Source organism: Pelophylax lessonae (assembly GCF_965119305.1).
Source record: "Pelophylax lessonae genome assembly, chromosome: 1".
Lineage (NCBI taxonomy): Eukaryota > Metazoa > Chordata > Amphibia > Anura > Ranidae > Pelophylax > Pelophylax lessonae.
This window is the reverse complement of record NC_138768.1, coordinates 739,098,207-739,123,897: the sequence shown is the minus strand read 5'-3', so window position 1 is coordinate 739,123,897 and position 25,691 is coordinate 739,098,207. Positions and strand designations below refer to the sequence as shown.

Here is a 25,691-nt window from a genome sequence, read left to right as displayed (position 1 = left end):
ACCCTGCTGAGCATGGACTGACCCTGCTGAGCTGTGCATGGACTGACCCTGCTGAGCTGTGCATGGACTGACCCTGCTGATCTGTGCATGGACTGACCCTGCTGAGCTGTGCATGTACTGACCCTGCTGAGCTGTGCATGGACTGACCCTGCTGAGCTGTGCATAGACTGACCCTGCTGAGCTGTGCATAGACTGACCCTGCTGAGCTGTGCATGGACTGACCCTGCTGAGCTGTGCATAGACTGACCCTGCTGATTTGTGCATGGACTGACCCTGCTGAGCTGTGCATGGACTGACCCTGCTGAGCTGTGCATGGACTGACCCTGCTGAGCTGTGCATGGACTGACCCTGCTGAGCTGTGCATGGACTGACCCTGCTGAACTGTGCATAGACTGACCCTGCTGAGCTGTGATCAGATGCTGAGCTCTCCCCGAGTCCCCGCACTGTGTAGCAGCACCATGCAGCGCTGTGTGTATATGGGCGGAGTCAGGGGCGTGTCTGGGACAGTGACTGCTCTATACCTTGGCTGCTCCTGTTCAGGAGGTCAGTTGAAGAAGTGAAGCCTGTGGATTGGGGACACACAGAGTTGTATCGGGACTGTCCAGGGTGCTCGCAGCCGCCCACCCTCCTCTTACCATGGGCTGGGATTTTATCTGCTTGCTGCTTTTTGCAGGTCAGCTTGGATCTTTCTTTATCCTTTCTATTAGTGAGCATCCATCCTTCTACATTGTGTGATCCGATCTCTGCTTCTCTGTATGCGGAGAAGTTTTCCCGGCTGCTGCCATGTAGCAGTATGTCAGTGTTGTGGGATGTGATCCCTCTGGACGTCCTGCCACGTCTTCTTCTGTTATCATACAATTGGCTTGGCACACGTGTGTTCGATAAGAGATCGGGGAAATATTGGGAGGATTGTAGTGGTGTGTGGGGATCGCACTATGATTGCAGGGATCGCACTATGATTGCAGGGATCGCACTATGATTGCAGGGATCGCACTATCATTGCAGGGATCGCACTATGATTGCAGGGATCGCACTATGATTGCAGGGATCGCACTATGATTGCAGGGATCGCACTATCATTGCAGGGATCGCACTATGATTGCAGGGATCGCACTATCTGGGCTGCTTGTATACTTCTCTATGTAATGATTCCCATGATGCAGGTGCTGGGGGAGCACTTATTTTCCATCAGGCCACCTCTGGCACGTCAGCTGCTTGTGGCACTACAAATCACAGCGTGTCTTTACAGCTCTAGAGGTGCTGACACTTGTAGTTCTATAGAAAGGTCTTGTAGTCCATGGGATGTGATGACTGCAGTACTACTAGTATCCTTGTACAGGATCCATGCTTTATGGTCAGGTTTGGATACATTGTACAGGGGTCATAGTCAGGTTTGGACACATTGTACAGGGGTCATAGTCAGGTTTGGACACATTGTACAGGGGTCATAGTCAGGTTTGGACACATTGTACAGGGGTCATAGTCAGGTTTGGACACATTGTATAGGGGTCATGGTCAGGTTTGGATACATTGTACAGGGGCCATAGTCAGGTTTGGATACATTGTACAGGGGCCATAGTCAGGTTTGGACACATTGTACAGGGGTCATGGTCAGGTTTGGATACATTGTACAGGGGTCATGGTCAGGTTTGGATACATTGTACAGGGGTCATAGTCAGGTTTGGACACATTGTATAGGGGTCATGGTCAGGTTTGGATACATTGTACAGGGGTCATAGTCAGGTTTGGACACATTGTATAGGGGTCATGGTCAGGTTTGGATACATTGTACAGGGGTCATAGTCAGGTTTGGACACATTGTACAGGGGTCATAGTCAGGTTTGGACACATTGTACAGGGGTCATAGTCAGGTTTGGACACATTGTATAGGGGTCATGGTCAGGTTTGGATACATTGTACAGGGGCCATAGTCAGGTTTGGATACATTGTACAGGGGCCATAGTCAGGTTTGGATACATTGTACAGGGGCCATAGTCAGGTTTGGACACATTGTACATTGGTCATGGTCAGGTGACATGGTCCGGTTTGGACACATTGTACAGGGGTTATGGTCAGGTTTGGATACATTGTACTGGCAGGTGACCAATCAGAGGAGTGGATTGTACACATAGCTAACTGATGCCAGGGCAGCCAGCTTCTCTGTGCCAAGGTGTTGCCAGGGGCTCAGACCTGGGTTTATGTCATTTGCATGTTATAACGACTTCACATTATGTTCCAGGGAAAGCTCTGAATTCACTATCTCAGCATCAGTGCCTGCAGAGAACTGAACTAACACTGACATGATTGAAGCCTTGTTCCTTAACCAAGGGGGACTAGTGGTGGGATCACCTCTGCTTCTTAGCAATGTATTGATGAGAAAAGAGTGTACTAGCGGTGGGATCACTTCTCTTTCCTTTAAATATATTGATGAGAAGAGAGTGTACTAGCGGTGGGATCACTTCTCTTTCTTAGAAATGTATTGATGCGAAGAAGGGGGTAGTAGTGGTGACATCACTTCTCTTTTTTAAAATTAATCGATAAGAAGTGACAGTACTAGTAGTGAGGTCACTTCTTCTTAGAAATGAATTGATAAGAAGAGGGGACTCTAGTGGTGGGGTCACTTCTCTTAGAAATGCATTGATAAGAAGAGGGGATACTAGTAGTGGGAACATTTCTGTTTAGAAATGAATTGTTGTGAAGAGGGGGTGATAGTGGTGGGGTCACTTCTCTTAGAAATGTAATTGTTATAAAGAGGGGGTGATAGTGGTGGGGTCACTTCTCTTAGAAATGTAATTGTTATAAAGAGGGGGTGATAGTGGTGGGGTCACTTCTCTTAGAAATGTAATTGGTATGAAGAGGGGGTGATAGTGGTGGGGTCACTTCTCGTAAAAATGAATTGGTATGAAGAAGGGGTGATAGTGGTGGGGTCACTTCTCTTAGAAATGAATTGTTATAAAGAGGGGGTGATAGCGGTGGGGTCACTTCTCTTAGAAATGAATTGGTATGAAGAGGGGGTGATAGTGGTGGGGTCACTTCTCTTAGAAATGAATTGTTATAAAGAGGGGGTGATAGCGGTGGGGTCACTTCTCTTAGAAATGAATTGTTATGAAGAGGGGGTGATAGTGGTGGGGTCACTTCTCTTAGAAATGAATTGTTATGAAGAGGGGGTGATAGTGGTGGGGTCACTTCTCTTAGAAATGAATTGGTATGAAGAGGGGGTGATAGTGGTGGGGTCACTTCTCTTAGAAATGAATTGTTATGAAGAAGGGGTGATAGTGGTGGGGTCACTTCTCTTAGAAATGAATTGGTATGAAGAGGGGGTGATAGTGGTGGGGTCACTTCTCTTAGAAATGAATTGGTATGAAGAAGGGGTGATAGTGGTGGGGTCACTTCTCTTAGAAATGAATTGTTATGAAGAAGGGGTGATAGTGGTGGGGTCACTTCTCTTAGAAATGAATTGTTATAAAGAGGGGGTGATAGCGGTGGGGTCACTTCTCTTAGAAATGAATTGTTATGAAGAAGGGGTGATAGTGGTGGGGTCACTTCTCTTAGAAATGAATTGGTATGAAGAGGGGGTGATAGTGGTGGGGTCACTTCTCTTAGAAATGAATTGGTATGAAGAAGGGGTGATAGTGGTGGGGTCACTTCTCTTAGAAATGAATTGTTATGAAGAAGGGGTGATAGTGGTGGGGTCACTTCTCTTAGAAATGAATTGTTATAAAGAGGGGGTGATAGCGGTGGGGTCACTTCTCTTAGAAATGAATTGGTATGAAGAAGGGGTGATAGTGGTGGGGTCACTTCTCTTAGAAATGAATTGTTATGAAGAGGGGGTGATAGTGGTGGGGTCACTTCTCTTAGAAATGAATTGTTATGAAGAGGGGGTGATAGTGGTGGGGTCACTTCTCTTAGAAATGAATTGTTATGAAGAAGGGGTGATAGTGGTGGGGTCACTTCTCTTAGAAATGAATTGTTATGAAGAGGGGGTGATAGTGGTGGGGTCACTTCTCTTAGAAATGAATTGATAAGAAGAGGGGGCAATAGTGGTGTGATCACGTTGTCTTCTTACTAATGAATTGATATATGAAGAGGGGTGATAGTGGTGGGGTCACTTCTCTTAAAAATGAATTGGTATGAAGAGGGGGTGATAGTGGTGGGGTCACTTCTCTTAGAAATGAATTGTTATGAAGAAGGGGTGATAGTGGAGGGGTCACTTCTCTTAGAAATGAATTGTTATGAAGAAGAGGTGATAGTGGTGGGGTCACTTCTCTTAGAAATGGATTGGTATGAAGAGGGGTGATAGTGTTTGGGTCACTTCTCTTAGAAATTAATAGATAAGAAGAGGGGTGATAGTGGTGGGATCACGTCGTCTTCTTACTAATGAATTGATATGAAGAGGGGGTATTAGTAGGGTGATCACTTCTGCTTCTTAGAAATTAATTTATAAGTATTAATATTAATAAATATTTAATGGTAACCCATCGATTATTCTTTTAGGTATTTTAAAAGCCAGTAGATTGCTTTTAGAATGGGGTTTAGCCAGGTATGTGTTGTGTCTTGGCAAGATGTGTTTTCCTTTTATTTGAATAAAAAGCACATTTATCCCAAAATGCACAAGTGTGGTTCCATCATAAATTATACCTATCAAGGGGCATTCGGTAAACACTGACTTTTATTGGGGGGTAAGTACTTCTTGATTTGTCTCAACATTGTTGAGAAGCATTGGACAAGAGCAGCCTTTGTTAACCTTTTTACCCGAGAGGAACTCCTAGAATTTTTAGATTTTGGGGAAACCTTTCTAAAACCAAGTTATCAGAGATCAGTGAGAGAAATGCAGCTTACATTGGTGGTCAGTTGGAAGAATGTCCCTCTTTCAGTGTGAGGCAGAATGCCCTTTCAGACAGCAATCGTTGGTGGCACGTTGCAAGCTCTGCCAAGTGGTATTGGCTCTGGAACTAAACGGGCACCATCAGATTGGAAGTCAATCAGCCACTGCTGGAAAAAACTCCTAACAACCTCTGGAGTAACCTTAGGCTTCCACAGAACCCTGGTTGAGAATGGATAAATTCGAGTCTGAAGTAAAAGTTTCGACAAAGCACAATTTTTGTTTGCGAAGATCAATAAACATGAGATTTCTAGGATGGTCATGATTGCGTTTTATGTTTGACGTTTGCATGAATTCTTAGCTTGTGTGTTGGTGTTTTTGCGTATTTTGAATATAGTGTCGCTGTCAATCTTTGAACTTATTGTTCCAGTCTTAACTTATTTTAGAAGTGATTGTGACTTTCATCTGAAAGAATGCCTGCAGTAGCTAGCTAATCAGTCAGTTGGACAAGCTAGTTCTTTTTTTCTTGCTGTGTCAGTTTTGTGTCTTTGAACGGTTGCCGTGGCACTCAGTGAAAACTTTGCTGAAACCTTAGCCATGTCTTTGTAGAGGATAGTAGAAAATGAGTGCCTTAAGTTGTTGTTACGGTTACAAGACTAGAGATAAGAGAGCCTGAGACAACACAGATTGCCTCTACTATCCTTAGGAGTTGACCTTCTAGAACAGACACTAGACGAGGGTGTGAACATGTTTAGGAAAGTGCTTTAGTGACAAGTCGGAAAGTGCTACAGTTCTTTATATCAGGGCTTCCACACATACTGGCAGTTCTCCACTAACAATGACAAGTAGTAAGAAGTCCACCAAGCATGGCATCAGAATCCCCCCAGCCCAGGCACAAACTTTGGATAACTTTGTAATGCATGACCGCTGTTTAGTATCAATTCTAGTTTTATTCTGTTAAGTCCAGAGGCAATAACATATTTCCCTTTCCTTAGGAAGTTGATGTACCCTAGCCTTTTCCAAACTTTTTACCACAGTGGAACCCTTAAAACCATTTTTAAGTTTCAGGGACCCTCAGAAAAATCTAATTGGTGGTCAGTGGGAAGAATGCCCCCTTTGCAGACCGCTAAAAAGATAATTTGTATCAGGGGAGAACTGGGCCAGGGGGCAGGGGGGCAATTGCCCCCTGGGCCACTCTGATGCCCCGTAAAAAGGCCAGCCCCAACCAAGCTGTCCCCGCTCCCCCCCAACTGTCCCCCACTGGCCAGGTCGGGAACCTGGATTCAGCCGGTAAGTAGAGAGTATCCAGAACAGGGCTTTAGCTTGGAATGGCGATCAGGAATAGAACGGGAAGACGGAGAGTGGGAGGGGAGCCGAGTCGCTGCACCATGAGCCTCTGGTTTGTACTTGCCCCCTGGGCCGAAAGTTGCCAGTCTGCCCTTGATTTGTATTTTGATTTTGGCTCTGCCAAGTACAATTGGCCACAGAACTATGCAATAACCATCAGTTTGGAGACCAATCACCTGCTTGAAACTGTTGCAATCTCTGGAGGAACATCTGGGTTCCACAGAACCCTGGTTAATAATTGCTGATGTACCTTTCAGCCAATGATGCTGCAGCTGTGAGAATTTAGTATAGTGTTTCTGACTTAATGCTAACAAAGATTATTGTGTTTTGAAGAGGAAAGTTATCCGCGAAGAATTAGAATTACCAGTAGTGACTGTTGTTGGTTAGTTCACTTTGTTATTGGTCCAATGCATTTCAACCAACCGGACCACACATACTATAGGAATAAAGTGCAAGTCTGGTGCTCATGTCAAGGTTGGGAATGTGCAGATATTTGGCACGCTGAAGAGACATAACAGAGTGAGCGAGCTATTCAGGCTGTGCTGGGAGTGCGTGCCAACTCCAATAAGTAAACAGGTGTTTGTGGCCAGTGGATCCTATGTGATGAAAAACGAAATTAAAATGTCTGCAAGTAAAATTAATATTGCATTTGAGTGTATTCAGAGGAGTTAAAAAGTATTTGAAAGTATGTTTTATTTTCATTTATAGATTTATGCCTCGTACACACGTTCAGATAATCGTACGACTTATCGTTCGCATTTTGTTGCATGATACCGATATCGAATTCAACAATGCGTACTTAGCGTATGATTTTTTTTTCGTACGATTCTGGAAAAGCTTCCTAGTTGCATAGCTAGGTATCAGATAGTGCAAAACAAAACCATGGCTGCCAGGTGTTTCTGGGTTATTTTTGTGTTTCTGATCATGCGTGGTCTTTGGCTATCGATTTTTAGCGGATGCATACTGTTCTGATTAAACGATTGTCTTTCGCTAGGCTATCGTACGACATAAGTTTTCGTGTTTGTCCCTTCGGATTTTGTTGGACGAATTGTCATAATCGGCTGTCGAAAGCTGTGTACTAACGATCAAATTATCGTGCGATCAAGTCAAAAGCGATTTTTTTTTTTTTTTGGTACGATTATCTGAACGTGTGTACGAGGCATAAAGGTATAAGCAGCTCAACAAATAAGAGGATAACAATATCTTATCTGTGGTGGCAGACAGACAGGTCTCAGTGGTGACATCAGTCATACAAACTATGACGACTATCCAGATCATTATGTTATATGAGGCTCCAGCACCACTCCCTTGTTATAACTTACACATGCAAGCTTCTCTGTAAGCTGTGCTGTCTCGAAGTAGACCAAATTGTGCCTGCTCATCCTGCATATGATCCCTCATATTTAGGGAATGCTAATTTCTTAGTAGATCTCCTACTAGTAGAATTTAGATGTTTGTGGTTTCGAACGTGACTGCAAAAGACTACAACCAGTATGTGACATAACCTGCCAGTCATCATGAGAGAATAAATGTTCTAAGATAGATGGATTTTTCAGAGCCGGGTTAAAAGCAGCACAAGGACGTCTTCTCAGTTCCGTGCATTGACTTGTGGGCTCTGACAGTTCCACCAAGCATCAGTGTGCTGATCTTCTTCCTAAACACTATGTGTTATGACTATCAGTGGTACACATGCATTTAATTTAAAGTGTAAACCCTAGCTATAAACTTCATATATTTGCTCCCTTTTGCTGTTAAAAATATAATTGAAAGCATTTTGTTATAACTGTTCAAAATTGCCTGTTGATCATGTCCGAAATTTAGAGCTGTCCTGTGTTGTGTTGTTGTCTCAAGTAGAAAAACTATCCCTCCAAGTTCTAACCTTGGGGTTACAGAATAATTTGCCTTTATGTTGTAAAGATGGGAGAGTCATGCTAGCCACGCATGGCTCAGTTTTGATTCCCCCCATGGAGGAATAGATGGAGAAATCTCCGAAGCTGGGTATTGTATTCAGACAATCGCAGCACCCGCAGCTGCCTGAATACCCAAACAGTGACTGCATCTGATTATTATTATCATTATTATACAGGATTTATATAGCGCCAACAGTTTGCGCAGCGTTTTACAATGTGAGGGAAGACAATACAGTTACAATACAGTTCAAAACAGGAGGAACTAGAGGGCCCTGCTCGTTGGAGCTTACAATCTAGAAATCTGATGGGATGCATTTACTGTTTGGATGACAATTTTGCACCACAGTTCCTATTTAGGCCAGTTCATCAAGAGTTGGTCAAAAATTGAGTATTCCATGCTCTGTTTTAGTGAGTTTAAGGTATTTGACAAGAGGGAACTGGACAAGGCCCAGTCCACAGTGCATTTCTGGCAGATCAACTGGTATCCTTCTGTTCATGCACAATCTTTAAAGGGATAACGCATGGAGAATTTTGCATGTATTAAATAGATGTACTTGGTATGCCTATTTTTTTTTTATTTTGCACTGTCATACACTTCATTGACCCTCACCTCTTTCTGTCTTTTTGGCTCATGATCTAAAATCTAAAATAAGGTCATGAACGAGTTAAACTACCCTCCATCCCCCCTATGTGTGTGACTTTGGTAACAATGCCTTCTATAGCCTGTCACCACAAAAGTTTACGCAATGTCAGAAGGTGTCTTTGCCATTTCCCATTTCCTTTGTGGTGCCCAAGTTAATAAAGATGTAAAACACAAGTCAAATCCTGTGTATATGGCCAGCTAAAGGAGGCTTCAAAGAGTTATAATAGCTGCTGAGCTGCCGTTTGCTTGTTATAATCTTTGGAAAGCAAATATGGATAGGAATTTACAAGCAACCTCTGCACATTTTTTAAAGTCTAGACCTAAAATCCACATACCTGGTGCTCATTCAGGTAACGTTTATTTGTTGCACACATGGATTAAATACGTACTAAGATGGCTTGTTGTTATTAGGACTTTAGATTTTTTTTTTCTTCCTGTGCGTAATGAAGGTAGTAAATGTAAACAGGAACCACATGACAAGTCAGCAATTGCTCAAATACAGATGTTTAATAATGTGGTTTATTAAGCGCATATTGCGGTGGTGTAATTGGTTGTGATGGTTTAGACAGAGTTTGCCCATAGATGGGAAGATCTACTTGCAATATCGATGTACCAGCTATCACTTTTGGCCATGCGTCAATCAAGGTTGAGCCCTGACAAAAGTGAAAGCAGGCATTGCTTATAGCAGGGCTTGACAAATTTGCTTGACATCTAGGAGCCAGCTAAAAAGTGGGGAGTCAGTTTTATTTTGTGCATGCCGGATGGCCGGCTCTTATCTGACCGACTTCCATACACACGGGTCCAATGGAGGCCAGTTTTTAATGAACCGGCTGATGTTGCCCGGCATTTGACCCGCGTGTACTTGGTTTACTTCTTCTGAGAGATATTAAAGGAACAGTGGTCATGGTGGTAGGAGTCAGAAACACTGCACATACTGGGATATTTACATTTATGTGCTGGGGGCTAGTTGCACCCCTAGCACATGTGACTTACTGCTGGTGGGTACTGCTGGTGGTTCCTTCTGGCGGGTACTGCTGTGTGTACTGCTGGCTGGTACTGCTGGCTAGTACTGCTGTGGGTACTGCTATTGGGTACTGCTGGCGGGTACTGTTGGTGGGTACTGCTGGCGGGTACTGCTGGCTAGCACTGCTTTGGGTACTGCTGTAGGTACTGCTGACGGTTACTTTTGGTGGATACTGCTGGTGGTTACTGTTGGTGGGTACTGCTGGCTAGTACTGCTGTGGGTACTGCTGGCTGGTACTACTGTAGGTACTGCTGGCTGGTACTGCTGTGGGTACTGCTGGTGAGTACTGCTGGCATGCAGAGCCGATGCTTCCTGTATCTCTCCTCACAGGCGGAGTGTATTTATTATCACTCTGCCTGTGACAGGACGGAGGGGGAGCTATACAGGAAGCATTGGCTTCATTCTGTCACGACTGACACAGACAGATGGGATATCTGCTGGGACTTGTGTCGCTCCTATTAGAACGGGTCCTGTGCTACTCTATGGCAGGCGACCCACGGCGACTTGTCAGGCGACCAGGTCGCCTGACAAGTCGCCCCAGCTTGAACGGGGTCTAACTGTAATAAATGCCTTCACTGGAAATCTTCATAGCTCACTAATGACCTGTTTGTAAGCTATTAGAAGGTAAAACATATTCCATAATCTCTAATAACAAAACAGGTGTGTTTCTGTCAAGTTTTATTATAGCCATGGGCTACTTCTGTCTTTAACAGTTAGAAAGCCACAGGTTACCTTCCCTATTTAGTCTTTTTCCTACAAATGTCCATTCTTATGTACAGTCTTTTTTTATCTGCTTCTCTACAATGATTCTCCATCTTTTTTTTAATGAAGATGAAATCCATGTATGGTATATTTGTACATAGTTACATTGGTCTGGCATGGAACATACCTAACCAATGTCCCTGGAAGCTAGGAATCAATGAAGTAGACACCAGTGATCTCCACTTGTTTCTGGGTCCTGTGATGATTGGCTGGCCTGATGCATTCTGAAAACAGGAGGTTGGCCACTCAGCATGGGTTTTCTTTAGAGAACGTTTTGCATTATCTGAATGAATGCAAAGCATTCTCTGATTGGATAGGGTGGAGAACGTGGCACCTCATTCAGTCAGGGAAAGCTTTGTGTTTATTCATTATATGAATGGTGCCCATGCTGAGAAACTGACCTATGTTCAGAATGCATCAGTCTGGCCTCTCAGCAGAGGACCCAGAAACAAGTGGAGATCACTAGAGTCGCAGTGCCTACTTTAGTGATTTCCAGCTTCCAGGGGCATTGGCCAGATATGATATATACATAGTCCAAGCTTGAACAATGTAACTATGTAAAATATACTATGCCTGGACTTCTTCTTGAACAGCTCTTTGAAATACCAATTAAGTGTTGAATGCTGTTGAAGTGTAATCCCTGTAAAGCTAAAAATCCCCTGTGTGGAAATTTTACTCCTGTGTAGTAACAGGCAAATGTCCTCCCCATTTAGTTTCTGGGTTTTCTTGACATAGAGTACTGGAATGACATATTTTATTTTCAGCAGCACTTACTGGCTGTCTATTGGAACAACTGCACTCCATTGTTGGATTCTGATCCACCAGGTAGTATAGGAAAACACGGGGCTAATGATTTCTTCCTCGTCGTCTACCACCAAGTAGTATAAGAAAACATGGGGCTATTGTTTTTTTACTGGTCCTCTACCACCGAGCAGTATAACAAAACAAGGGACTAATGGTTTCTTACTGGTTCTCTACCACCGAGTACTATACGAAAATAAGGGACTAAAGGTTTCTTACCTGTCCTCTACCACCAAGTAGTATAAGAAAACATGGGACTAATGGCTTCTTACTGCTTCTCTACCACCAGGTAGTATAAGAAAACATGGGACTAATGGCTTCTTACTGGTCCTCTACCACCAGGTAGTATAAGAAAACATGGGACTAATGGCTTCTTACTGCTTCTCTACCACCAGGTAGTATAAGAAAACATGGGACTAATGGCTTCTTACTGCTTCTCTACCACCAGGTAGTATAAGAAAATAAGGGACTAAAGGTTTCTTACCTGTCCTCTACCACCAAGTAGTATAAGAAAACATGGGGCTATTGGTTTCTTACTGGTCCTCCACCACCAAGTAGTATAAGAAAACACGGGACTAATGGCTTCTTACTGCTTATCTACCACCAGGTAGTATAAGAAAACATGGGACTAATGGCTTCTTACTGGTCCTCTACCACCAAGCAGTTTAGCAAAACAAGGGATTAATGGTTTCTTACTGGTTCTCTAGCCCCATGTTTTCCTATACTACTCGGTGGTAAAGGATTCTAACTGGTCCTCTACCACCAAGTAGTATAAGAAACATGGGACAAATGGTTTCTTACTGGTCTTCTACCACCAAGTAATATAAAAAAACATGGGGCTAATGGTTTCTTACTGATCCTCTACCACTAAATAGTGTAAGAAAACATGGGGCTATTGGCTTCTTTTTGGTCCTCTACCACCAAGTAGTATAAGAAAACGGGGGGCTATTGGTTTCTTACTGGTCCTTTACCACCAAGTAGTATAAGAAAACGGGGGGCTATTGGTTTCTTACTGGTCCTTTACCACCAAGTAGTATAGGAAAACATGAGAATAATGGTTTCCTACTTGTTCTCTACTACCAAGTAGCATAAGAATATATGGAACTAATGGTTTCGTACTGGTTCTCATCCACCAAGTAGCATAAGAGAACATGGGGCTAATGATTTCTTACTGGTCCTCTACCACCAAGTAGTATAAGAATACATGGGGCTAATGATTTCTTACTGATCCTCTACCACCAAGTAGTATACCAAAACATGGAGCTAATGGTTTCTTACCGGTCTTCTAGCATGTAGTAGTAGTATCATTTACAAGGTGACACCTCCCTGGAGTCAGTCAGTTCTTCCCTGAATACTTTGCATTTGAGTATGGTTTTGGTTATGGTCTATTTGGAGATGGCTCCTTCTAAATCCCTGTGCTCAGCCTTCCTGTTTACAGTTGTAGGCTGATAGCACTGTACAGAGTACTAGAGCCCTGACTACTGTTTAGGCAATATTACTTTCTGTACTTAGATATAGATATATATATTTTTTTCGTACCTGTTCAGCTTTAATTGCACGTTGATAAAATGCCCATGACTGTTGTACCTAAGGCACTTTAAATTGTATTCTATTATAATGGGCTAAATCATTCCTCCGTGTTCACACCTTTACGGGTAGTGCTGCCTTCCTAGACAACGGTGCAAGAGATCTGCTGCTTTCCAGCCACTCCTTCCCACCCGTCTCAGCAGGAACTGATTATTTGCATATCCCTGTTATTTTTGTATAGAAGCTGATTGCATGATTTCTGTTGTCTAATGCAGATTGCAGGTGTGTATTTATGGAAGTATTTTGACAGCAAGTAAGACAAGAGACTTGATTTATAGTTTACTTGTAATCACAGGCAGTGCTGGCGTAAATGGTTACTTCTACTTTATTGGTATTTCTGGAATCATGACCCTTGTTAAGTGCACGAATCATGATCTTTGGGTCAAAAATAATGCTGTTTTATTTTTAATACCACAAGTGAGTTGTGCAGTTCAGTCTCTCGGATGCTATTATGGGTGGTAATTGAGTAGTAATTGAATATCGGTTTAATGGTACAATTTGACTTTAGGGGAGCTGGCCTCAGCCTGAAACCACTAAGCATCTCTGCTGTGCAATCAAGAGAAGTTTAAGTGGACAGTAAATGTAATTGGTCCATGAAATCTCTTTGTTATTAGAAATGCCTGCACTGACCATATACCTATACTAACATTTTATGTGTAAGCCTTGTCTGTTTTCCAACGATGTGTGCAATGTGGAATTCATCCAGGGGAAGGTAATCAGGTTTTATATTTGTAAGCTAGAAGTCTTTGCATAAAGGCTGTGGATGTTAATGAAAATACTTAAAACATGTAGGAAAGCTGTAAATGATAGAAATGTACATGGGCATAAAATGTCAGACTGGTATGGTAAATCAACTTCACTAAGGCTGCTAACTCTCCAATGTTTAAATAAAGGATGGTATTGATGGTTTGGTGCATCAGCTTTCAAAAAAGAGGTTTAAAAATCTCTACATAGGGGAAGGTATAGTAAGTATAATTATGTGCTGCATACATGTAAAGAGAAACCCTGAGAGCAGAAATGTATCAGCTACCCAACTATACAGAAAGAAATGATACCCTTTGGGATTATTAAAGTATTCTCAATCTGAAGTAGAGGAAGCCCTGTGCAAGCTGCAGCTCAGTCCTAGTTGAAGCATAGTCTGGCCATGCATAGATCGGTTATTTCAGTCATTTAGTGCAGTGGTCTCCAACCTTTTGGACCTCACGGACCACTAAATTCACAATTTTGAACCCTGCAGACCACTAACATGAATTTTACATGCTGTATATGCACAATGCCCCCCCCCCCGCACTCTGCCTCACACTGCTGCCTTACACAGACTCATCATTGGATCTCACCTCCTTATCCAGCCATGTGCTCGAGCTCTGTGCTCCCTCTCACACAGTCTGTGATCAGCACTGGCATTGGAAGTCTCCTCCTTCTTCACTCTCTGCACTACTCCCAGCGCCTCCCTCTGAGTTCACAGGAGCCGGAACTACAGAGTAGGCATTGGGTATCAATGCGTGCTGACATTATTGACAACCACAAGGTTGATTTATGGCAGAACCTCTGGAGACCACCAAATTTTTCATGGATCACTGCTTGGCGACCGCTGATTTAGTGGACTGATCAAAAAAAAAGAAAAAAAGAAACCGATTCCCCCATCCACACAGGGGGATGGAGGAATCCTCCCCATTGTTACTCCTCCACTATTCATTAAACACTGATCAGCGCTGCAATCAGTTGGCTGCAGATGCATGAACAACCAAATGCCAAGCATATGTACAGTCATTTGGGAGGAAATTAGTGAGCCAGATGCTCCTCTACACCTGGATCTACCGGGTATTTTACTTTGCTTTTTGCAGGCAAATGCAGCAGTGGGACAGTGAAAAGAGGTTGGACATGAGTTGCTGCTGAGCCGGCTTCAAAGTGGTTGTGAATGCTCAAGGTAAAAAACCTTTAGTGTGCAGCAGCCTTGCCTAATACTTACCTGAGCTTCAGCTACCCCGGGTCTCTTCTTCCTCATTGGCTGAGACAGCAGTGGAAGCCATTGGCTACCGCTACTGTCAGTCACAGCCAGTGAGCCAATGAGGAAAGAGCAGGTGTGGGGCCAGGCCACATACTGTGTGTAAATGGACATAAAGAGCAGCGGCTCGTGAGTGATCCTTGCTCAGGTGTCCCCACAACAAATGGTTTGGCAGGAAGGAGGGGCAAGGAGCGTCGGAAGGGGCAGGTAAGTATAGTTTATTTAAAAAAAAAAAAATGTCTTAAATATCACTTTAAAGTGGTAGTAAAGGCTAAGTTTAACTATTCCTAAAAATGTTCCCTTCACCTTCTCCTACCTTTTTTTTATACCCTTTTTATGACCTTTTTTAATCTGTTCCAGTCACATGATTCAGCAGCTCTGGCTCCCCTGTAAAAGGTAATTCCGGGAGCTGTGACATCACCCATAGGGTCCCATGGTCCAACCATTATTGGCGCTCCTCCATCTACCCTGGAGTAGCTGCTCACTCACACACACAGGGGCGCTGGACCGACTGGATCACATGACCAGACTGGAATAAAAATAGGTAAGTACACAGATCTTTTACATACAGGGTGTGCAAGATAGGCAGAAGGAGGCTCGGGAGGGAACATTTTTTAAGATTAGTTAGTTAGCCTTTTCTTTCACTTTAAATGTTTCTCCACCCTGCGTTTTCCAAGCACGGGTTCTCAAACTTTTACCTGTGTGTTCCAGCAAAGTAAACCTCTTGCAAATATTTCACGTGTCACTCCAGGCAACATCGGGCTCCATACTCCACAATCACATCTCCAGTGCTGGCTCGGCTCCATCAAAGCAAACATTTGTATCAACAACAGGACTGCCGCACATCGAGATGAAAAATAATCTTTATTAAAATATCCAGCAGGAACAAACCCTATTCTGACATGTTTCGTGCTAGGCACAGCTCTTTCTCAAATAAACCTTCTTGCTTACAATGGATACATTAGTCATAGCAGATGTTTTGAGGTTTCTCCAATTTCTGGACCTTTGGGAACTCTTGGTATCCTTCCACTGCTTATGCCCACCTTATGTCCTACATTTTTCATTGATGGACAAGTTTTTGTTTTGTAGACTTTATCACTAAAAACAGGAATCTCATGTCAGCGTTGCCAAAGGCTAGGGTGTAAGTTGCCTATGGATCAGAGATGGCAAATATTGCCTCATTTTGATGTTTGGAGATATCAGAGATGTGTGGCAAAACCACAGTTTTATTGCCTTTTGAGTGGCAAACAACATTGATTGCTGGTACTGTCAACATTACCCACCTGCACAGAAACTCAGCAGTGCCACTGTTCCGTGAAAAAACCATACCCGTGAGAAAACCATACCCTCGTCACTTCCGGTTCCGCTACGGAGGGTATGGATTTCTCACGGTAGTTAAACTTGCGGCGGGTACATTAAAACACTTCGGGTGCAACATAAATCATGTCCTCTCCTATCGCTGTAACATCCCTCATCTCCGGTAATAAATATAAAAGCGGATCTCGGAGCCGCGATCGCCGTCACATTTACGTCTCATACACCCGCCGCCGCTTTTATATTTATTCCCGGAGATGAGGGAAGTTACAGCGATAGGAGAGAACATGATTTATGTTACACCCGAAGTGTTTTAATGTACCCGCCGCAAGTATAACATTAGAGACAGTGCCGTGATAATTTCATGCCCACCGAGCATGCGCACTTCTCAAATTCTTTCTTCTTCAATCACGTATCCGGGGCTCTGAGCATGCGCACTACTGCGCTGCTCAGCTGTTTCAGACCGGAAGTGACGAGGGTATGGTTTCTTCACGGGGTATGGTTTTTTAACGTTACACCACAAACCCCATCGGGCACATTTGTTTGTTTGTCCTTTTATTTTTACACCTTGTATCATTCCTTTTGGACACATGACAATTTTCAGGAATGTGACTCATTTCCTTAAACTTTATTTTATAGAAAAGACATTAGGAAACAACATTCATAACATCCTGGATGCTCGTTCCTCGCTTTATTGCTGCATGGTACTGGTACGCATTAGCCGGGAAATGTCTTTCAGTTTGTTTCATTAGAAGTCTGTTCTACTTGTGCTATACCATGATCATTTTGGGAGACAGAAAAAAGTAACATGTTCAGTGGCTAATCTTTCATTGCAAATAATGTGTCTGATTGTGCACAGACTTTAAATTAGTAGGAAAGATAAATAAATTGTGTTTTATTTGTAAAATTGTGAGTTCTTTTGACTTCCTGTCCTATGTGCAGTCAGCGCTTTCTAGATTTTAGCTGATTGTGAAGACACTAATTAGTATTACAATCACATTGGTGTTTCTGAATTAGACATATTTTAGTAGTGGCAAGTAGTACCTTGATTAGTCAATTTATTTTTCAAGAGGTTCTTATCCTAAAATAGGGGTCTAGATAGTTAAAGATGCTCACACCCCTGGACAAAAACAGTTGTACACAACTTTCATACATACTATTTTTTGTTAAGGCCCCATTCACACCTGAGCGACAGGGTGAGATGCTGCAGCGCCGCTATTTTTTTTTTTTTCTACGTGTGATTTTGTGGTGCGCTTTTGGAGCAGTACCTATCATTTTGAATGGGCCACCCTCTGCTCCAAAAATGCAACAAAAAACATATGTACCTAATTTTGGCACTGAGCCAGGCGTAGGGTTGCCACATCATCCCTTTAAACCAGGGCACACATTAATTACACAGGTTCTGTGGCTGATTAAGGTGGTAATTAAACTCAGTGTCTTATCTGCATTATATTAGCCTCAGAACCTGTGTAATTCGTATGTGTCCTGGTTTAAAGGGATGAGGTGGCAACCCTAGCCAGGCACATTAGGCATTGCATATTTGCCATGATTTTCGTGCGTTTTGTCACACAATAATTGCAACAAAATTGCACCACGCTTGGGTGCCATTAGGAAATAATTGCACTGCAACCGGGTCCCACGTTTTGCTGCAATTTTGGGATCGCAGGCAGAATCGTGCAATTGTGCTTGCAAATCCAAAATGCTCAAGTGTGAACGGGGCCTTAAGGAATAGAATGGGATATAAAGCATACCCTCCAAAACACACATACTTTCTGGGAAGAGATGTAGAACAACGTATGTAGGTAGAGGACGCATTCGTCATGCACAATGCAAAAGATGCATAATTTACCTGTTCAGATCAGAGTCCATGCTTTAAATCAGTGGTCTTCAAACTGCGGCCTGATGCCAGATCCGGCCCTTTGTTTATCTCTGTTCGGCCCTTGGTGCACTATTACTCCCATTGACACCAACAGAGGGGTACTTTTCCTAATGTGAGACAAACAAAAATAAAAATTCCCAGTTCAATTTGCTAACCAGTTTGCTTACCAACCAAATTAACCTGTCTAACAGTTTGCGTCAAAACAGGGGTTTAGTTAGCACACATTTGCAAACACATGTGTAAGCTGCAGGGCCACTCCACGGCACCCTGTATTACTGCAGTCCTTACTCTAGTAAATTTATGAGAGTCTTCACAGTGGAAGCACATGCAAGCTAATGGATAGATAGGGGGCAGGTGAGCCTGGAGGTGGCCCATCCCTCCTGAAGGTACTTGGGGGCATAATGGAAGCCCAGCCAGTGGTACCTTCAGGTAATACAGGGTGCCGTGGAGTGGCCCTGTAGCTTACACACGCGTTTGCAAATGTGTGCTAACTAAACCCCTGTTTTGATGCAAATTGTTAGACAGGTTAATTTGGTTGGTAAGCAAACTGGTTAGCAAATTGAACTGGGAATTTTTATTTTTGTTTGTCTCATGTGCGTTGCCCTTCCATGTGTTCTTTGCTAAAAAGGCCAGTTATAGGTGGGGGCAGAGGCCCTTTTCTTTGTACTTTTCCTAATACTGACACCAACAATAGATTACTATTCCTTCCACTGACACCAATAATGGGGAACTATTCATCCCACTGAAACCAATGATGGAGCACCATTCCTCCATACTGACATCAATGATGGGACACTATTCCTTTCCCAATAACAATGATGGGGCATTATTACTCCAATTGAAGCCAAGGCATTTTCTACTTACATTGGCTACAGTCCGGCCCCCTCAAAGTCTGCAGGGCAGTAAAATAGCCCTTTGTTTGGACAGTTTGAAGACCCCTGCTTTAAATACTCTTCCAAAGTGTGATATACACTTCAATAAAATTAAATTCCGTCACCAGAGAAGAACAAAGTTTGGTAGGGGTTGACTCTGCAAGAGGCTTTATGGACCCATGCTCAGCTGCAACTTCTGTTGTACCTTTTGGTACCCTATAAAACCAAAGTAACATCTTCTGTACCCTATTCCAAAGAATTTTATTCCATTTTAATTTATGATACATACAAAATAGTGCCCATTGAACCTGTCTGATGCAGTCAAAGCATCTTCAAGTTCCTTAATCTGAGAATTTTGAAGTGCAAATAGGAGAAATATGTAAAATGTTGTAGTGCAAAACCAAACAATGAAAATACCTAAATGCCCCTTAATGAATGAGTTGTGATTCACGTAAACACTGTGACCTGTGTAATAATTACAGAAAAAGTCAACAAAAAGAAAAATGGTTAACTCATGAACAGTTTTTAAAAAGATCCGCTTCACACACCCTTTTCGTTAAGCACTATTCTACATCTTGATGATACTCAGGACACTAGATAATCCTCGTGTAGGACAACAATGCATAACTGTGTAAGGCTGGGAAGAACTTCATAGACAACTTGCAGAAAATAAACAAGAGGTGGGGTATGTGTAGGACGCAGCAGTCAGGGTTTGTTAACTTGAAAAGGTGTAAGAATCTGAGAACAAGATGTTCAGGTGTAAGACCGTACAAAGCTTATTAAGGTTTTACGGATCAGCCACACTCGCAATGTGCAACCAGAAAAAGAATTCTAGGCTGTCTAGTAGAAACATCATACAAGGTGGCATTTAGCTAAGATTAAATGAAGACAAGCTTTGTCCTAGTTTTTAGCCCCATTCACTAGTATATACCTTCGTCTCATGACATGTTCATATTGCACTGTCTGATTATCACGCAAAGGAAACAATTTTCAGCCTTGTCCAAAGAAGTTTACAAAATGGAGCTTGTGTTACTTACATGGTAGCTGCAGCTCATCCTAGAAATTGATTGAAATGGAATTCTGTATGAAAGTTCATGAAAGAGACAGTCAAGGGTAGAACAAAAAGCATCTTCATAAAGCTAGATTAACTGTTGCTGTTGCTTATCTCCGGAAAGGGAGCTTGTGATCTGGTGTAAGTTTTAAGTAAACAGTTATGCTTTTATTTGACTTATAGGCTCGGTTCACATTGGAGCGATGCGGAAAACCCTGCAAATCCACTGCGGGTTCCGGCATCACACCCAACTCGCAGGCAGTTCACACTGCCATATGCGAACTGCTGGGAGTGTCAATACAAATTTAATGACCCCCCAGATCAGTTCATATATCGCTGTGCGAACTGACAATTTGGACAGGAATCAGTGCATGGGTGTGAACACCCATGCGCTCTGATTCTGATGCGGACGAAAAAAAGGGTCCTGCATGAGTTTGGCCCGAAAGCAATGTGAATTCAGCCAAGCAATTTCTAAATGGCTGAATTTGCATCGCACAAACATCGTGTGAATTACATGGGATGTCTGGGATCGCTATAGTGTGAGTCTGGGGAAAAAAGCTATACTGGAAAGGACCCGTCAACAAAAAGAGAGCCTTTTGAGGATGGATAATGAAACCACATGGTCACGAGTTGGTCAAATAGAATGTGTTTTATTGGTGTAAATAATACAAATTTCTAGACTATGGTTCAAGCAGAGGAGTACAGAGGTGTGGTTAGTGCAAATAAGGGTATATATAGAATAACACTTGTGGTGTACTGTAACCAACGTAGTGAGAGGTGGTAAAAATGATCAAGTCATGTGATCAACAATACGATGCAGTAAGATCTAATCACAGAAAGCCTTTTATTTTCTCTGAATGGAGGAGCTTCACAGCGAATAAACTACTTCGTTTGTCGTGCTGCAGTGATTTAATGTCAATTTCACCACTGGAACTTCAGCAGTCACCATCATAGGCTACATGTAAGTAAGTCTGGCGAGAGATCAGCAAAAAAGCACTTTAAAGTATATTTGAATCCTAATAAATGAAATCTTAAAGTTGAATTGTGGGCAAAGAAAAAAAACTTTCTTGGGTCATTCTCTAACTTCCTTTCACAATTTCCATGGACTGAAAATTAATTTAGTTCACCCTTGAAGTCAACACCATTTGGGGCATTATTGACGTTCCAGTGTTTTATTGACTGTTCCATAGGAAAGGTGCAAATTTGAGCACTGATTCCTGTTCCCAAATTAAACATGATAGATCCCTAGCAGCAGTTTACTCATGTCTGATGTGTGTTTTTCATATGATTGTTTGGCGATGTGTATCCTATGTATACTGACACAACATTGTCAAAAGACTATAACTCAATCAGATAAAAATCATTTACATTGGAGAGTAGACATTGGGATACGTCTAGTCTCCCTAAGTTTGGACTTTGTGGTTGTAAACCTATTAAAATTATTGGTGTTACTTTCGAAGGCTACCTTCCCCTTTCAGTAGACAGCTGGGTTGACAAGAGTACTTATGAAGGCTAGCATATATATGTGAGTTTGTCAGATAAATATCATCTGCTCTGGGAAGATGGATACTTTTTTTGATACTCTTAAGAGTTTGAAATGATGGAAAGTAATAATCAATAACGGAAATGATCTGTTGACACTTCAGTGAAATGGATATGCATTGTAGAACTAAGCAGTCGATTGTGATACCTTAGCTTTGAATGCATCAGGGATTTCTCATTTAGATAGGGTTAATAATAAATGATTGAGTGAACATCAATGAGTCTGTACACCCATAGGTTATATTTTAGCTATAGATGAAAATTGCTGGGGTGCACCAGCTTTGGGCTTTTTCTATGGTATAATATCCAGGCAGTAGACATCCCTGCTATAATTGCTTCTGTTCGGTAGTTTTGTGTGTTCCATCACCTCTTGTTTCCAAGACATTGGGAACCCTCATAGTGGACACAGGTGTACTGTACACACCTAGGCATTTAAGTACATAAATATCACCCGTGGTGTGCCTGTGAGATGTAAGAAACTGCAAGGTGGTTACATTTTCCAGCACCTACCAAAAATTGAAATACCGTATTTATCGGCGTATAACACACACTTTTTCCTCCTAAAAATGGGCAAAACACCAGTGCATGTTATACGCCGATACGGCCGAGCCGAGCAGAAGGAAGGACGAGCGGTTGCTGTCATAGGAAGTCCCGCCTCCTATGATAGACAGCACAGTGGCCCAATGCCGGGACACGGGACCTGTGACGTCTATCATAGGCGCCGGGACTTCAGATGACAGCGGCCGCTCCCCCCCCCCCTCTCTGCCTCTCAGCGCTGCTTGGGCTTTTTTTTTTAAAATATATCGCCGCTCTGTGCAATGGCGCTGGTGAGGCTGCATTGCTGGACACTGTGCTGGGGAGGCTGCATTGCTGGTCACTGTGCTGGGGAGGCTGCATTGGTGGACACTGCACTGGCGAGACTGCATTGATCGACACTGCGCTGGCGAGACTGCATTGGTGGACACTGCACTGGCGAGGCTGCATTGGTGGACACTGTGCTGGGGAGGCTACATTGGTGGACACTGTGCTGGGGAGGCTGCATTGGTGGACACTACACTGGCGAGACTGCATTGATGGACACTGCGCTGGCAAAACTGCATTGGTGGACACTGCACTGGCGAGGCTGCATTGATGGACACTGCGCTGGCGAGGCTGCATTAATGGACACTGCGCTGGCGAGGCTGCATTGGTGGACACTGCGCTGGCGAGGCTCCATTGGTGGACACTGTGCTGGCGAGACTTCATTGATGGACACTACGCTGGCGGGACTGCATTGATGGACACTGCGCTGGTGAGGCTGCATTGATGGACACTGCGCTGGCGAGGCTGCATTGATGGACACTGCGATGGCGAGGCTGCATTGAAGGACACTGCGCTGGCGAGGCTGCATTGGTGGACACTGCGCTGGCGAGACTTCATTGATGGACACTGCCCTGGCGAGACTGCATTGATGGACACTGCGCTGGCGAGGCTGCATTGGTGGACACTGCGTTGGCGAGGCTGCATTGGTGGACACTGCGCTGGCGAGACTTCATTGGTGGACACTGCGCTGGCGGGACTGCATTGATGGACACTGCGCTGGCGAGGCTGCATTGATGGACACTGCGCTGGCGAGGCTGCATTGATGGACACTGCGCTGGCGAGGCTGCATTGGTGGACACTGCGCTGGCGAGGCTGCATTGATGGACACTGCGCTGGTGAGGCTGCATTGGTGGACACTGCGCTGGCGAGGCTGCATTGGTGGACACTGCGCTGGCGAGGCTGCATTGGTGGACACTGCGCTGGCGAGGCTGCATTGGTGGACACTGCGCTGGCGAGACTTCATTGATGGACACTGCCCTGGCGAGGCTGCATTTATGAACACTGCGCTGATGAGGCTGCATTCACAGGCTCCAGTAAGGCTGCATTTGATTAAAAAAGTTCTGAGTTCAATGCTGTTTATTTCAAATTTAAGCCTTTTTCCTAAAATTTCCCTCCTCTATATATCCGGTGCGTGTTATACGCCGATAAATACGGTATATTTTGGGTAGAAAGCCCACACCTGGGTCCTATACATATATTGCAAGGAGGTTGGCAAATTATCATTTTTTAGTGTCAGGTAGGTTGGAGCCTCTTTGAGGTTTTGGGGACCTGTCCTAACTTCCTATCCCCGTGACAACATTAGAAACTGAAACACAAAAACAAAAAAAAAAGAGGACAGAGGTCCCGACACACACTACAAGTTCTATTTTAGAACCTAATGTATCTGCAGAGATTTGACTGTAACATAGGACTTGCTACTATTATGCTGAGTAAACAGTTTAAACCACACAACACCAATCATCTTCACGTATAGCTCTTTCCTAAAAATACCACTTCTGAGTTCTAGTGTATATAAATAAATAGATCGCACTCAGAAAAACACAAGCTCAACTAACCTCCCACTTTGAAATACAAAAAAAAAAAGTATTTTTGCACATGTGCGGGATATTCTCTCTTAAAACACTGATTTTTAGTTGTAAGTTTGAAGGGCTTTGTCACTTGGGATAGAATTACACAATAGTGAATACCAAGAGATTATTCTATGTAAGGCTGTAGGTTTATTGCTGGCTTAGAACACCTGTTGAGTGTGACATTTTCAATAATCGGCAATTTTACACTGTCTAAATGCGTGTGCGTTTTTATCTTCTTTTTCTTGTCTGTGTGTTTCCAAATTTTTACATTTATAGTCAGCTAAAGTTAGAAAAATAATATCTGTAGTGTTGTTTCCTATCAAGATAATTACCATAGCTTAGTTTGTACGTTTAATTCAACAATGGTATCCTTGGTGTTTGTTATGTGCTGAAAAAGTAACTCTGTCTTTAAAAAAAAAAAAAACCTGCTAGTAGGTATAAGGCCCCTTTCACACTTATGCGACGCAATTTTGCCACGTATTCGCCGTGCAATTTTGCCGCAATTTTGAAAGCAATGGCAAGGCTATATGCCTCAAAACGCATTAAAATCGTGGCAAAGTAGTACAGGAACTACTTTGAAGTCGGTGCGACTTCAAAACGCACTGATATGAATGGGGCTCATTGAAAATAATGGAAAACGACTTGTCATGCGATTTTGCGGTCCAAAATCGCGGGACAAGTCGCACTAGTGTGAATGGGGCCTAACCGGTAGGTATCCAGAGATGCCTGTACACCCCTGCAGGATCTCCTCTTGTGTATCATATACCAGAATATCAGGCCATTTTGAATAGGCAGAGCTCTGACACCTCTGGATAGTGTCAGACCTTGTCCACTTGTTAACTGCGTCCTGGCAATCCCCCCCATTTCTATGGAATGGCAGGAAGGAGTGACTTGCCTACCCAGCTTAAATAATACCTTTAACTAATAAATAAGGCAACACAGACAAATAGTTTGGAAATAATAAGGCCGTGGCCGTTTATTACTGGTTTAACAAAATACTAATAAAAATACCAAAATAATACATAACATTACAAACCACAACCCAGTCATGAACAACTCAGGTTGTACAATAAATATAATAAGATAAATAAAACCATCCTTTAACCGGTTGCCGACCGCCGCAAGTACATATACTGCGGCGGTCAGCCTCGGCCAGGCAAAGTGACGTACCGGTACGTCACTAGCCTGGGAGCCAATAGCGGGCGAGCGCGCCCCCGGAGGCGCGCTCCCACCTCAGCTCGTTCACGGACACCTCCGTGCGTGTGACCGGCGGACCCGATGTCCACCGGTCACTCGCGATCGTCCGCTGTGAAGGGAGAAAGGCAGGCGGCTGATGTAAACAAAGCTGCCTGTCATTCTTCCCTGTGTAACAGCACTGATCTAACGGTCCTGCTATGTAGGACCGTTGATCTGTGCTGTTACACACACAGCCACATCCCTGCACAGTAAGAAGCACGCCCCTAGGGACACACATAGTCACTGCATCTCTAATAAAGTTAACCCCTTCCCTGCCAGTGTCATTTTTACAGTAACAGTGCATATGTATAGCACTGATTACTGTAGTAATGTCACTGGTACCCCCAAAAGTGTCAAAAATGTCAGTCAAGGGTCCGATCTGTCCGCCGCAATGTCGCAGTCCCGCAAAAAAAATCGCAGATCGCCGCCATTACTCGTTAAAAAAAAAAAACAACAAAAATCTT

General features: G+C 43.4%; 1 protein-coding gene across 1 annotated transcript in view; it reads left to right on the top strand.

Moving 5' to 3' along the window:
* Positions 1 to 540: 540 nt before the first annotated feature.
* KIT (KIT proto-oncogene, receptor tyrosine kinase) overlaps positions 541 to 25,691 on the top strand; it is an 85,046-nt gene continuing 59,895 nt past the window's right edge. The window contains exon 1 of the mRNA XM_082272999.1: positions 541 to 673. Within this exon, the coding sequence (XP_082129125.1) occupies positions 637 to 673 (37 nt within the window). The 5' untranslated portion in view covers positions 541 to 636. The remainder of the gene's footprint in view (positions 674 to 25,691) is intronic.